Source organism: Clupea harengus, chromosome 17, assembly GCF_900700415.2.
Source record: "Clupea harengus chromosome 17, Ch_v2.0.2, whole genome shotgun sequence".
NCBI classification, from domain to species: Eukaryota; Metazoa; Chordata; class Actinopteri; order Clupeiformes; family Clupeidae; genus Clupea; species Clupea harengus.
In genome coordinates, this window is record NC_045168.1 from 10,423,858 (window position 1) to 10,438,566 (window position 14,709).

Here is a 14,709-nt window from a genome sequence, read left to right on the forward strand (position 1 = left end):
AACCCCAAGGCGTTTGAAGTGCTTCTCTCTCTCTCTCTCTCTCTCTCTCTCTCTCTTTCTCTTTCCCTTGCTGTACTCGGATGGCACTATGCAGTTTCTTCCGCCCCTTAATGCAGAATGCAGAACAGATGTGTTCCGAAGGAGTGCTAATTGATAATCATCGCCGCGCTTACATCTGTCAGAGATGAGTTCGGCGCCAACCCTCTGGTGATCAGCAGGAATGGGCCGCTGGTGTCCTTGCCATCCCCGCCACCCCTGCCCGTGGGTCCGACATGAACCTGGTCTACGTCAGCTCTGTCCCATGATCTCGCTCTCACTGATAGGAAGCAGATCCGCGGTTTATGCTGTCAGCTCCATTTATTTTTATTGTCATTTTCTCTCTTTCTTTCTCAATCTGGCAGAGGCGAAGCGCGTTCATGGGGTCCCGGGAACGCAAGAGCACATTTTTGAGCTTTGTGACAAAATATTTTGACACTTCAGCTTTTCTCTGTCCAAAACGTCGTGCCCGTGTTAAAACAAGGACTGACATGTTATTACATTGTTATAAACACCAGGCTGACACAATCACTAACAAACAGCAACAATCTGATGGAAATACCAGGGCAGTTCCTAATTCTTCACCATAATCAAGTGCCGTCCATATACCTCTCATCCCTGAAGCAGGGTCCTGACTAAATGTAGTCCTGTTTAAAAGAGGGGTTCCTCTACCTTTAAGTGACTTTAATTACAAGGGAAAAGAGGCCCTCATGACAGGAAGTGATGGAAAGCAGGTTTTTTTTTTAAGCAAACAGGAGCCATACAAGGACTGCCTTGTGCTATCTTGACTGACCTCGGAAATATCTCGCCTTCTTTTACTCACCTTCACCCTCAAACCATCCATCTTTCTCATTCACCCTCTCTTTCTTTCTCTGTCTCTTTTTCTCTTTCTGCCTTTCTTTCCCTCTCTGGTATACAAGCACAGTCCATATGGGACATCTGACACATATGGAGGGCTGAAAGGATAGCCATCAGTCAGGTAGCATTATACTGAAGGTAGAAGCTCTGATCCCACAGCCAACTATCAGCACACTGTTTTCATTATCTGACATTCCTTAGTATTACATCAAAGAGAAAATAGAGCCCATCCTTATAAAGAATATCAACTGCTTATATTTCACAGCCACCAGTTCTTCTACTAATGCAACTGCAAATGAACCGTAGCCACTGGCAAATAACCCATAAAAGAGTAGAGGAAATCACCCTTTATGTCATTTTTAGTGTTTACATTGTAGTCGGATGAAGTTATGTTTATAATCAGGCTGAACAGGTAAGCACATGCTGAAGACTTCCTAGTTGGAAGCTTTTTCTCAGGAGTCAAGAATGTCCCATCCCAGCTTCTCCTGGCAGGAGATCCACCTCTTTCAACTCTGTAACTCAATCACTGCCCCCCTTCTCACAAACACACCTCCCCTGCCCCTCATCTGCACTGGGCCACTGATGTGGAAGGGAGGCCATCTTAAGTTTCCCTTCACATACTGTAGTCCCCTTCTCCTAGGGTGCATTTTATTGCAACAGTGTGCTTGAAAGTAATGAAATATTTACTATAGCGGGACAGAGATGCATCCATGAAACACATTTTTCCTGACAGAAGTTTAAAATGTCAGGAGAGCAAATGTAAACCTCCCCGATCCTTTTTAGCTGTCTCCTTCTCCCCCTGTGGATGCCAATGTTCAGTTTCAGAAACGTTTTCATTCATTGCTGACAAGACGTATAAGTCGGTGTGGCGAGACAAAATTGCACTTGATTGAAGCCGCATTACCCAAAATCAGCGAAAGTTTCTGCTGACATTTTAGAATGATGAAGCACTGGTGTTGCGTCACAGCCTCAGCGCCTTCGTTTTTCAACGCAGCCCCTTTTTGTTTCATTTATGAGCCCATAAAACTCCTGCCCCATGCCAGTTTATTCGCAGTTAAAAAAAAGGTAACTGCTACAGTATGGAAGGGCCTATAGAGTCCCCCAGAGTCTGTTCCGACTGTAAATTACTTGGAAATTTGGTGCTTTCAGACTGAGTCTCCTTTGTTCTAATCCCTCCACCCATAAAAGAGGTCTAGTCTCCATTCCTTCTTGATGAGTGTTAAGCACATGCCAAAATAACCAGAACGCTGCTTGACAGAGCCTAATTCCACACAGATTCATAGCTCAGCACCATAATTGCACAATGACAAAGAGAGGCTGAAATCTCTGGGAAACACAAAAGTGACCCCGGAACTGACATGGAAAGCTTGATGACAAAATAATAACTTCTCTGAACCTCAACGGATAAAAACACGTTTCTGGCAATACCAGCTAACGCAAAAGAATGCTTTGAGTATTCAGGGGGTCATGGGCCTTACCTCGAACACTTCCTCGTCCAGGATCCTGGTTCCGAAGACAGTGATGCCGTTGGTGTTAACAACAGCGCGCTCACTCCTGCCCAAGGCTTTGGTGACCTTCTTCTTGCAGTCAACAATGATGGTCACAGTCTTCTTCTCCACACTAATGGCAATGCGGTGCCACCTGGGAGGAAAGAGAAAACACAAGAGAAATGATGAGAGCGAGGCTGGTGGGGTGGCAGGGAAAGGGTTAAACAGCTCAACAGTGTCAAACGTGAGAGGAACTCCTCAAGTACGCCCCCCACACCACCCCACCCCCAGCCTTCAAATCCAAACCCAATACAATTTGCCACCTAGCTTGAGATATTACATTCAAGCCTCATTTTTGGCCACATCAACGACCCCCCACACACCTCCTCCACCCACTCACTACCTCCACACACCTCCCCCACCCACCCTCTCTCCTCTTCCCCAACGCTGGCCTTGTTTAACACGGGATTAAACTCATTAAACCCTAAACTAAATCCTCCTTCTGGGTTACTCGGCATGACGGACACATTGAACATTGTGGAAAGTGTGGATAAGGGAGGTGGGGCAGCCAAACGTTTGCGTACAGTAAAAACACTGTTCTGAAAATGGAAGGGGGGGGGGGGGGAGGGCATTCGGCATGGCCTCTTGCTAGGTAGTTGGCTAAGATGCCTCCAAAATTCCCTCTGGACACAAATCTAGGGTGAGTACTGTTACAGAACTCTGCAAAAACTGCAAAACAGCATGTCCTCATATATATGATTGTGTAAACACATCTAAGCATCTTTTAATAGACTGATCCTTTAAAGATTTTCACATTTTCCAATAGGAGGCTTATTAAAGGAGTAATTTCTAGCTGGTTGGACACTTGGGACAGTTTAGGGATAACTAAATTATCTGGCTTAATTAAAGTAATGGCAAAGCATAAACCAAATGAACCAGCCAACAGGCTCCCAAAATCAAAACAATGAAGCTATCTATCATCATGGATCGGCTATCTCTCTGCAATAACCCAGAGCCTTTCAAATAAACACAAATGATAAATAGTTGAAGCATTATCCACTTAAACCAGTGCAATCCTGCATGCTCTCTCCACTCAACACACAGTCTAATTATGCCAGAGCCTCTTTGTTCTGATAAAATATTGATGTTGCTCACCATACATGTGTTCCATTGTAAACACATGGCTGCCTAATTGAGAGCACATTTTGTGTCTTTGTGCTGTAATCGCATTTCTATAACCCAAACACAAAACAAAAGCTGCAGACGGCTCTTCTCGGTAAACAAGCCAATCACATTACAGGCAACAACTCATTTTTTCCCCCACCCAAAGACAATGAAAATTAAGACTATAGATAAAAACTGGATGCTTTCATCATCTTTATATGACTCTCACAAAACTATTCTGCCCTAAACTGGTGATTAGACGACATTCATTTGCCTCGGTGCTGCGGTGCTCCAGAGAGGAGGTCTGGGTGGAGGGTGGGTTTAGTCGGGGAGGATTTGGCCCCGCTCCGGCTCTGGCACCGTAACACCCACATAAGTGCTAAAATCCTCAACAGAGAACATTGCTTTTTAGACAGCGGATCACCAAACCACACTCTGGACAAAGCGACAACCCTAGGTGAGACTGGACCTGAAAAGGCAGTGGGACTTTTGTTTTTATTTCTATATTGTGTATCCTATTAAACAACATTATCATTATTCAGGCCTTAAGTTATTGTAAATCCTCACACAGATCTTAGTTTCATAAATTCCTTTCCAGACCTTCTGAACATTCTTCCACACACAGATGTATACAAATAGTTTGGAAGCGAATTAAAATGTTTTGCCTACACCAAATTATTTTTATGTAAAGCCTATTGGACTGTTTGGCTTCATGGCTGTCCTTGGAAGAACAAGCAAACAGACTGAGAGTCTGAACTTTAAGGCAAGAGTTAAGGATCCTAAGTACAGCACCAGAACACAAATGATAAAAAGATTAGAAAAATAAATGTTCTCAAGGTCATAGGAAGTTGTTCCCTGTCACAGAGTCATAGTGGCTTAGCCACAGCTCAGCGACAGAATTCCTGGGCCTTCCCAGTACTGTAGGATTACAGTGAATCTACTGCCATGATAGAAGCCTCTGAAGGGCCAATCTGATTGGATGAGGTAATCCATGATGTTAATGTTTGCGGGTGGGGATAGGGCAAGCCAATATTACACTTTCCCAGTCAGAGAAGTGGCTGCTGTCAGATGGCCTATGGCAGTCTCCATTGCATTTCACTAATCCTATGTCTCCTGCAACATCACATCTACCCCCCACCGATCCCCAATAAGAGAAAGGAACATTCCCTGTCACAGGCCATAAGGGTATGAGCTAATCACTCAACCAGCACCTGTTTTGGAACAGCATTCCTTCCTACTACACATTACTATGGTTTTAGATCTATGTATGCTTCATAGCCTTACACACCTTAAAACCTTAACCGTAAATATCTTTAAAAAAAATTAGAGGAAGATGAGAGATGCAAGAAGTAAAGGGGGAGGAAAAGACAGAGAGTGAGAGAGAGAGAGAGAGAGAAAGAGAGAGAGAGGGAGATAGGGAAAGAAAGATCAGCAAACAAGAGAGAGGACAGGGAGACTCTGGTTTGTCATGGCAACAGGAGGCACCACCAACAAAGATGGGGGCACACAAGATGACCCCGAGCGGGAGCAGTCTCGGCCAGCTGAGCAACACAAAGCAGGCTTAGAGCCCTCACGCCAGCCCGTGTGCCCGTCGGCCTGGCCTCCCCTATCCCCTCCGCTGACCTGTCTCGTCTGTCACGTCACGCCACACTTACTTTCCGTCGGCCAGGTTCAGCGTGCGGAAGAGGGGGTAATCTTCTGGGGCAGGCTTGCCATTCTGATCCTCGTACAGGAAGAGAGGAGAGCGACCCAGCTCCACGCCCAGCTGCTGGATGCCCTGCTCACTGTAGATGGACAGGAGGAAAGCCTGGATCCCAGCCTTGGCCTTGACAGTGGTGAGGATGGAGAAGTCCTCGGGGAACACACCGCCTGGGGGGCAGTCAGACAGAACCAGGTTAACAACTGGGACAGGGGGGGTGACAGAGTCCTTTACTACTCTCACCACTTCCTGTACTTATACTAACTATCACATTATTTCCCTCTGTACATGTATACCTGTATACCTACCATATCTACCATGTTATTCCCATTATTCCATGAAAAAATAGCATACTGTCCAAAAATGGTCCTGCTCATGTTATGAAATGTCAACAGCTCATTACATTCCACACTCTCAATGTCTTCCATTGTTTCCCTCTGTTCTTAATCCAAACTGGAGGAAAATCGATGCACTTTTTTAAACAAGATCTTGTTTGTATTACGTGATCCAGAGGATACCAATTTATTTGTAACTGTAATTCTTAGGCCTAGGGGAGACTTATCTAATCTCCTGGTAAGCTTCAATAAAATAAATCACTGGAAATCACTGAGACACAAACACTGACGAAGAGATAGACAGCCATTTCTCACTATATTAAAAAGCTTCAACATCTCTGGACCCATAAAACAATGGAACATTTCCCGTGCATAAGGCCAAAAGCATAAAACTTTATTTGCACCTAAGGGCTATTTAATTTTCAAGCCACTAATGAAAGAAAGCATTTCAACTCGACTCTTTAGAGCCTTGACTTTTTTATGAGCTTATACTCCTGAATCTGAACAGCAGTTTGGACACTTTGTGACCTCTGAACAGTTAGATGTCTCTTAGTCATGGCTTTCCTCTTCCTTCAAAAATGTCACAGCCTAGTCACTTTGCCCCCAAACTGAATTGCAGTTTGGGACATTTCTGCCAAGCTCGCTTGCCGAGGCACAATGGCCTGCTTGGGTGAAACACGGCACTGTACAATCAGGGATGGCATCTGTTGTCAAAAGCCTTGGCAACGCTAACAAAGGCCCTCATTTAAAATGCAGCCGAACCACAGGGAGGAAGTGAGGCGAAGGACCGGGATTCCACTTACCTGGGAAGAGCTGCTTGGTTGGGGCACTGATCTGGGCCTGTTTCCCAACTCTGTAGGCTGTGTCTGGCTGCGAGGCTCGTCGGTTTGCGCAAAGTCCTGATGTTTTCCTTACTCCTTCGGGGGCATTTTCAAAATCTAATAGCTTTAGCACGTCCACTGGTTCAGCTGTAGACAGGGGTTGGGTGTGGGGGGTGGTGGAGAGAGAAAACAGATACGGTGTGCTTTTAATTCAGTGGCAGTTAGTTTATTTTTAGAGGCTGGATAGAACATGTCTGAGAGACTTATGTATAACATAGATTTGGAAAAATCATGACCACAAAGAAAACACTCTCAAGATGCCAAGGTGATTCCAAACGAAGGGTGGGAAATGTGATCCACCACCACCCTGCCAACATAACGAGGACACTTGTGAGAAAATTGCATGTAACAAGGTGAACCATATTCCAGACTGTGACATGTTTTCACATCAATTTCCAAGACAGACGTATTCTGTTTAAAGTATCACGTTCATTTCACATAAACCATTCCAAAAGATGGAGCAGGTAGTTTGTCTTTAAGGCCGGAAAACATCCCACAATCATATTACTTTCTCAAATACGTAAAACCTTAAAAGGTCAACACCTATGCTTTCTACTAACAAACTCCACCTTGTCCATTAGCCTACATGATGACTTAATTAACTGCTACATATTCTCTACTTCTGTAATTACCACATGAAAAACAGGATCTGTTTCTTGCAGCTGTACTCCTGTCTGAGAAATGCCTGGTCTGGGTAGCAGCTTTTTGAAGTATGTCTGCTGTCTCATATGACAGGAAATATCTCCATCTTAGCCAGAAATGAGCAGCATAACAAACAGAGCAGCCCACAGCTGACTAGTCCTGTAGCCACCATATGGATAGGTTTACTTTGATAAGGGTCACCGAGCCACTTTAGTTTTTTGAGCGCACCACAACCTGATTCACCTCGCATAAAGGACCCTCTGTGTGATCCCACAGTCCGGGCCCTCACCTCCTGTGGAGGGCCCATGAGAACGTAAAATGTGGGGGTTATCAAAACAACTTCTCAGACTTCTCAGTCCCCTCATCAACAGTGCTGCTTATGGGTGGAACGAAGGGGTCGGGGAGAGAACCTGGAACGTTTCTGTGAAAGCAACCACAGAGCTTCACATCTTAGGGGATTTTTGATGAACCCCGGGAAAAGGTTCAGAAGCCAATGCCGCTCGTGAGACTATTGCTGCATTACACACCACTGCATTACACACCACCGCAACCCCAATGTGTTTTCGTAGGGAGAGAACCAGGATTGCCGACCCGGATTGTCTGAAAGGGTTTACTCTCCTAAGATAACTGTTTAGATTGGCACCGGGGGCTACACCGTTCCAATTTTTCATCCACTATGCTCCGTATGTGTGGATCTGTGGAGGGAAAAAAAAAAGGTTTGATTTCCTTCTCAGCACACTTTGGCGGGCATTCCAGTTTTTGCCAGGGATAAGCAAACTATAACAAGCCATTTCATTATGGTCAGTAGGGCTCGAGGACAAAGTATGCTCTAGTTCAACATTAATCTGTTTCTATTTTCTAGTGCTTCTTTGGTACACACAAGGCCTTTTTCTTAAAACTGATTTTCAGCTAGAGCTGGGGAGGGGGTTCTTCAAACTAGACTGTGCTGACTTCTATATGCCACATTCTCCGCGTCCAACACTGTGTTCTATGGGATGCTCTGTGTGAATTCTCTAGTGACTGGGGATTGGAGATGCTCCCTGCGTCTGGATTTGATTTTCAGTTCGGTTGAGTCATACAGCCCTGAGGGGCGTGAGGGGCTGAGAGGAAGTGCTGATCTGTCCATTTTCACCCATCTGTCTCACCATCCACCACACAATCTCTTTCTCTCTCTGCCTCCCCCCCCCTACATTACCCCATTCAATCTCTCTCCCTCCCGTACTTACCCCCTTCCCCCTCTCTTTCTCCATCACATACATCCTCCTCTCTCTCTCTCTCTCTCCTTTCCTCCCCTTATTTTAGTCTCTGTTTTCATCCTTCATTCACCCCTCACCCCTCTCCATCTCCATTCTTAACTTTCTCTCCCCTTCTCCTTCTCTCTCCCTCCTTCTCTCCCTTCTCCTCTCTCCCTCTCTCTCTCTATCTCTCTCTCTCTCTCTCTCACTCTCTCTATTTCTCTGGTGCGCATGATGAACGCATTAGAGGCGCCGGGCCCCCCAACCCTGACATCTGCAACTCCTACAGAATCTCCTACAGTTGCCCACCAGGGACAGACCACATGTGTCTCAGGAAGAGAAGGAGAACAGGAAGAGCTTTTAAACATATACCACACATAGGAAAAGGAGGGAGGGGGAAAGAAAGGGAGAGAAAGAAGCACAGAAAATAAAATACCAGGCCTAACTGTAAAACACCAACACTTTTGCCAGCCAGCCCTTTTAGCTAAAAGACTGAAACTTGGTAAGGGGGTCTCAAAACCCATCCAATGGCAACTCATAGCCCATTCAGACGTCTGAAAAGCAGGGGGCTGCTGCGCCTATTCTTCTGTCCACGAAAGGAATCCTCTTTGTGGTGACCCTCTACAAGTGGCCATTGAGCTAGCGATCACCCTTAACCCCATTCTGTGGGAGTAGCAGGTATAACACCCTGAGACAGAGAGAGTGGTTGAAGAGAGAGAGAGAGAGAGAGAGAGAGAGAGAGAGAGAGAGAGAGAGGGAGAATAATAGAAAATAGAAAAAATAACAGACAGAGAAAAATAGTAGTCTTTTATACAATCTCCAACCACTTGCTCTTTGTATATTGTGAGAGGTTCCATGGCCACTGGGCTGCTGAACCTGATGCCAGGATCTGAGAGGCCACTGTATCTCAGGTCCTCATCCGTTCCAGATGTGGCTCTCCAGCCAGGGGATGACCTTGTCAAGGAGGTGCAGAAAAAAACAAGAGCACCACCCTCCTCTCACTTCCCCCCTCCAAATCCATTAAAAGGGCCAAATGAGTGTGTGCGGTCTTTAAGAGAGTGTATCTGAAGGACTGGTGTGACTTGGCCCTGGCTGCTGTGCAAATAGACACTGATCGGGCTCAGTCTTTCAGCCGTATGGGCCTGGGTAGGGTGGGGTGGGGTGGGGTGGGGTTGCTTGGAGGGGAGGGGTGGAACTTTTTTGGGGGGGAAAAAATCAGCATATCTATGAGATCATGCTTGGCTACACCCCCACCCCTCCTCCTCAATAAAGATGCAAATCGATAAGGATGTGGTGGATGGGGCGGGAAGTTGGTGTTGGTGTCACGTTTCACATTAATCCATCTCGTCGGGAGATGTGCTCTGATTTAACGCCTGTCATGTTCACAGGCGGGGACATCACGGCAACATTAAAGAGAAGAGATGTCGTCCCAGAGGCCGCTACACGCTCCGACTTGTGTGACCACTGACGAGGGTCAGGGACAGACATTTTTCTTCCCAGATGTTTCTTTTTTCTGTCCTTTTTTGTGTGTGTGCTCGTCTCCAGGAGAAGCTCCCAGCTGTAGAAGCGTACAAGAAGGGCTGCTTCTGGTCAGCTCCTGTCACACTCTAAATCACTTTTTGCAAAGCTGAGATCAGCTGGGTGAAGAGGCTACCTTTTCACCTGCAGCTCCCTTAGACTCTAATAATGTATTCAGTCAGAATCCCCCCCTCTCTCTCTCCCCTCTCTCTCTCTCTCATGCAGGCTCACACTCTTCCTCACTCTCACTCTCTCTTTTTTCGCACACCCTAACCCTCAAAGGCACTCAGTTCTCTGACCTCCAGCTTGAACAGACCTGCTTTATACCAGTGCCACTCTGGAAACTTCACAGGGGAAAATGTTCATGTGTGCAATTTAAGTCCACTATTTATATTCTTTTTTTTCTCTTTCCCAAGACTCTAAAACAGAGCCAAGGCACACAACTGTATTTCTTTAGTTCATGTCGAGCTTGGCTGTCCATATATGCTACTATTACAAGGCCTTACATGCGTATACATCGTGTAATTATGGTAGGTCCATATTGGAAAATGGAGGGAGAGATCCAGAGCGACTGCCAAGAAAGCATACGCTCTATAATTTACAAACAAACACATGTTGTCTAGTTGGCCAATGTGGCTGAAAGCCACAGAGAAGGGAGAAAATAGTAGAAAAGGGACAAAAAGAAAAAGTACAACAAACCTCTATTTTAGAACCTGGCTGGCGGAGCCTTGCTAGCCGAAAAATAGCCTGAGATTTGTGAAATGCGAGCATTGTTTAAAGGAATGCGCATCAGTGGAGTCTAAGCCCCAGGGGCTGAAGGAACGTGTCTGTACACTGCAGGCTCAATGGGACAGCCGGCAAAAAATGCCTTCATGTGATATAAAGCCCCCTTCCAAAAAAAGCATATAGACTACAGTAAAGCCAAAATGTAATCACCTTTTTGTGAAGGGCATATTGATAAATGACTGAGAAAGAGAGCTATATACATATAACCCTGAGGTTTCAATGTAAAACATATGCTGTTAGATTTGTTTTAAATGATCTTGTCTTGAGAACTACACATTTAAGTCAATAGCCTGATGCACATTTTCAAGTAGAGTTGCTTTATTGGGCCTATTATAACATCGCTTCATGTCTGATAAAAATCAACTACATACTGATATTTGAGAAGTGAAAAATGTCAAATGAAGCTTTATGTTTCATTTTGTGAGTCTTGTCCTTAAACTCTGTGACTCAGCCACTGTTGCCAGACCAGAGGAGGCCCCTTATGCTGGCCTACCCTTTGAAGACACTAAAATAATAGGGATAAGCAACAAAGACCATCATCAAATAAGAGCACAGTACTTAGAGTGGAAGCATTCCCACCAGTGAATCGAGGAAAGCCACTGAAGGAACAACGCAGACTTGTAGAGAGATCCACGGGGGGAGAAAAAAAGACCCCAGAATTACACAAGCACCCTCTTGGGCTTCAGTGTGGACTAGGGCAGTATGGAGATAGGGTGCCTGTGTTGGATGGCGATGCTGTCCACCCGCAGACCAGGGGCGCACTATTTACGGACCGAGCGGGGCGCTGTAGGCTCTGGTGACTTTTACAGGCACCAGAAACTGTTAAAACAAGTAGCTTGAAAGAGAATGGCAATCGGTCATGAAAATGGGAGAGAAAAAAAATCGTATTTGGCAGTTATAGCCAGGCATGTTGTGTTATTAACCCAATTTATGCCATACTTTGATTTTCTTTGTCAGTCAGTAATTGTCTTTGGCAGAACTCAATTCAAGTAACGTTAACATGTAAATATGAAAAAAAAAAAATGGGTTTGGAGAGTCACTAAAACAATGCTTTTGAATTCGTTTACATTCAACATAAATCGATACAATACCACATATTCGAGCAACAAATGCTTCAAATGCACACATTAGTCATAAAACGTGTTGCTCATGAAATGTACTAAACGATTGCACAATCAGTCAAAATTCCAAGGTTTGCGTCACACAGAAGCAAAAAATACAATTAATAAATCCATGAAGATATTTTACACAATAATGTCACAAAATAATTTGACAATGATAAGATTTGCTACATAAGTTAACATAGCATCGTTTTGTCGGGTACCCTGAATTGAATTCATCTAAATATTTCGTTCCCCCATGTCATGAATCAGGCCACTTCTCAAATGCTGCAGAATTCTTTACCAAACTCTGAGGGGGCAATCTAAAACCCTGCGGAATTCCACCCTGCTAGCCGTGTCCACATACACCTAACGGACCACCAGTTCAAACAAAGAGCTTTTTACAGCATAAATCTTAAAAGCTGTCTGTATGACCTATTAGACACATTCTTTTTAGGTTCCCTCACGACTGCGGAGTGCAACTCAGGGGGCATGAATAGTCTATCCTAATACAATAAATTAAGTTCAAAGTAAACCATAGTAATCCTCAGTGTACAAACTCAGTCATGCGTAAAGCCCATGCGAGCCAATGCTTAGTCATTATTTACTCTGTTTCATATGTGAACCAAAACTTCAATATCCCTGGCAACGATTAAACGCGTTGCCAGATTGATAATGTTTTGTGATCGGTGTGGTTAGACATAACCTTAGTTTTGGTATGCCATCTGCTGCTTGTTAGACATCATAGTGATTTTATAAGCTTGCTATACAATCTGTTGTGGCTTTTTTACTTTGGGGGATTCCACAGACTGTTGGATTCATCTCTTAACGGACAGCTGTATAGTGTCGGGAGGTCATTCGCATTTGCGAGCGAGTGATCCCTTGCTGCAAAAGTTACTCATACAAATGTTGCCAAAATCAGTCACGTATCCGTCACCATGACGGAACAGCAACCAACCACTGTGCCTTCCATCTGGCTGACGGTCCCTGCACATTTGTTTCACAAAAACTTTGTAAACCTGATCTTTTCTTACCTGCTCTGACATTTGCAGCCTGCAGAAGGAGTGTTAAAGTGATGAATGCTGTTACAGGGGAATCCATAAGCCACCTTTTCGTTTTCCACCTTGTGGACCACCTTTGCATCTCCATGATCGGCGCCCACAAATGTGAACAAAACTGGGCGACCTCAAGTTATTTTAAATGATGTCCCTTCCACAATCCCAAACGTAACGATGAGTTCTACACAGCCATAAGTGAGGGGTATTTTGTTGCTTCGCACTGCCAGTCCAGGCCCCTCCGATCTTCCTTTCCTGAGCCCAGCCTTCAGACTGAAGGTATTTGGGCTTTAATCAAAATGCACTGAGCATTCGATACCCAAGGAGTCACACCGTCAAGGGGCTGGGCAAGCACCACAAACCAGACCCACGACTACAGGAAAATGACAAGGGAAAAATCCCGATTAGCAAATCACGGGGCTTGAAATTTGTGTTGGGATCCTCCCATCAGTTTTACAGAGTGTTCCCTGCGCGTCCCCCTGCAAACCGGCGTCGATTTTCTTGAAGTGCCCTGGGAATGAGACGAATGACATGAGAGTGAGAGACCGAATAGGCATTTAAGCAATCCACAATGTTTGTCAATCGGCGGAATGAACGCTCCGCATTGTCCAACATACCGACGCTTGTTCGGCTTGGGTCACCTAGGTACCCCCTTGTTTTTTTGTGCCACAATGAAACGCTGTGTGCAAGTTGTCTGAGAACGCCGGACACTTGACGGATACCTGAACTCGATTCTCACTTTAAACGCAACTTTTTCCTGGGCGTTTGCACTTCGTGCAAAGCAGAGTGAAATCAAACAAAGGACTCTTTATTTAGTAGTCTGTTGATCAAACTGCATTTAGTTGCATTTTTTATTTTTCCAGTCTTTATCCTCGAGCACCAGTGCTTTCGTTTTAGAACAACTCATCATATTGTTTCACCACACTTTACCAAGATTTCCAGTATTAGGGAAAGAAATGTTCCCCGTGCCCAAAACTCTTCTCTCTCGACCACAATGCAGCCCTTTTAACCTTATTGGTGGTAAATCGAGAAGGATGGCGATTATGAGTTATCCAGGAAGCTATCTGACCTGGCATTTCTTAAGGAGACCTCTCACCTGAAATCATTCCCCATCACATGATGTTTGAGATAGAGCATGTGGAGGTGAACAATCTCAGTCTCATCCCACCCCTGCCCCCACCATAACAGTCCTGCCCTGTGGATCAGTTAATCTCAGGTGGGACCCTCAGGAATGCATCTGAACCACAGTGATTGTTTTATACATCTGTTTTTACAAAACCGCATTCACTTACTACATTGTACATTAAAACTGACATGGATCTTCACTGAACTGGAAATAGTTGTTTCTGGCTGCAAGTCTACCTTACCTGCCCACTGACCCCCATAAAGCTCAGAGGTGTGTGTAACTCCAGCCATCTGAACATGTTGAATGGTTCAGCTGTCAATGTGAGAGAGCTTTAGGGCATCATTGGTTAAGAAACAAGCCCCCCCAAAAAACGGTTGCAGGCAGCCTTTTTTGGCTTCATGCAGCAGTTTGTCTGGCTACTTGATAAAACCTGGCACTGGATGTTAGTGTCGTTCATTTACATAAATTCACCTAGCAGACACCAGTATACAAGGCCACTTACAAGTGTGATGGAACATGATCCAAACACACAGCTGTTCAAGAGGAGAACACTTCAAAGACTACAGAACGAAACTGCCAGTGACACAAGACGTTCGGTATGATTATTGGATGTCAGAGTGTAGTAACTCAAGAAGGCTGAAACAAGTTTTAATATTGATGTGTGATACAAACATTAGGTTATGATCTATGACAGGCCTATGGAATACTGTGGGATTGTAGGAAAAATGTCTGTTAAATTGTTATAAAACATAATGACAAAGTGATTGCAATGGACTGCTAAGGGTTA

At 44.8% G+C, this 14,709-nt stretch overlaps 1 protein-coding gene across 1 annotated transcript in view; it reads right to left on the reverse strand.

Annotated features, from left to right (window-relative positions):
- col11a1a (collagen, type XI, alpha 1a) overlaps positions 1-13,454 on the reverse strand; it is a 78,750-nt gene extending 65,296 nt beyond the window's left edge. The window contains exons 1-4 of the mRNA XM_031583937.2: positions 12,776-13,454; positions 6,383-6,547; positions 5,201-5,414; positions 2,373-2,535 (exon numbers count right to left, since the gene is read on the reverse strand). Of these exons, the coding sequence (XP_031439797.1) occupies positions 2,373-2,535; positions 5,201-5,414; positions 6,383-6,547; positions 12,776-12,890 (657 nt within the window). The 5' untranslated portion in view covers positions 12,891-13,454. The remainder of the gene's footprint in view (positions 1-2,372; positions 2,536-5,200; positions 5,415-6,382; positions 6,548-12,775) is intronic.
- Positions 13,455-14,709: the final 1,255 nt, after the last annotated feature.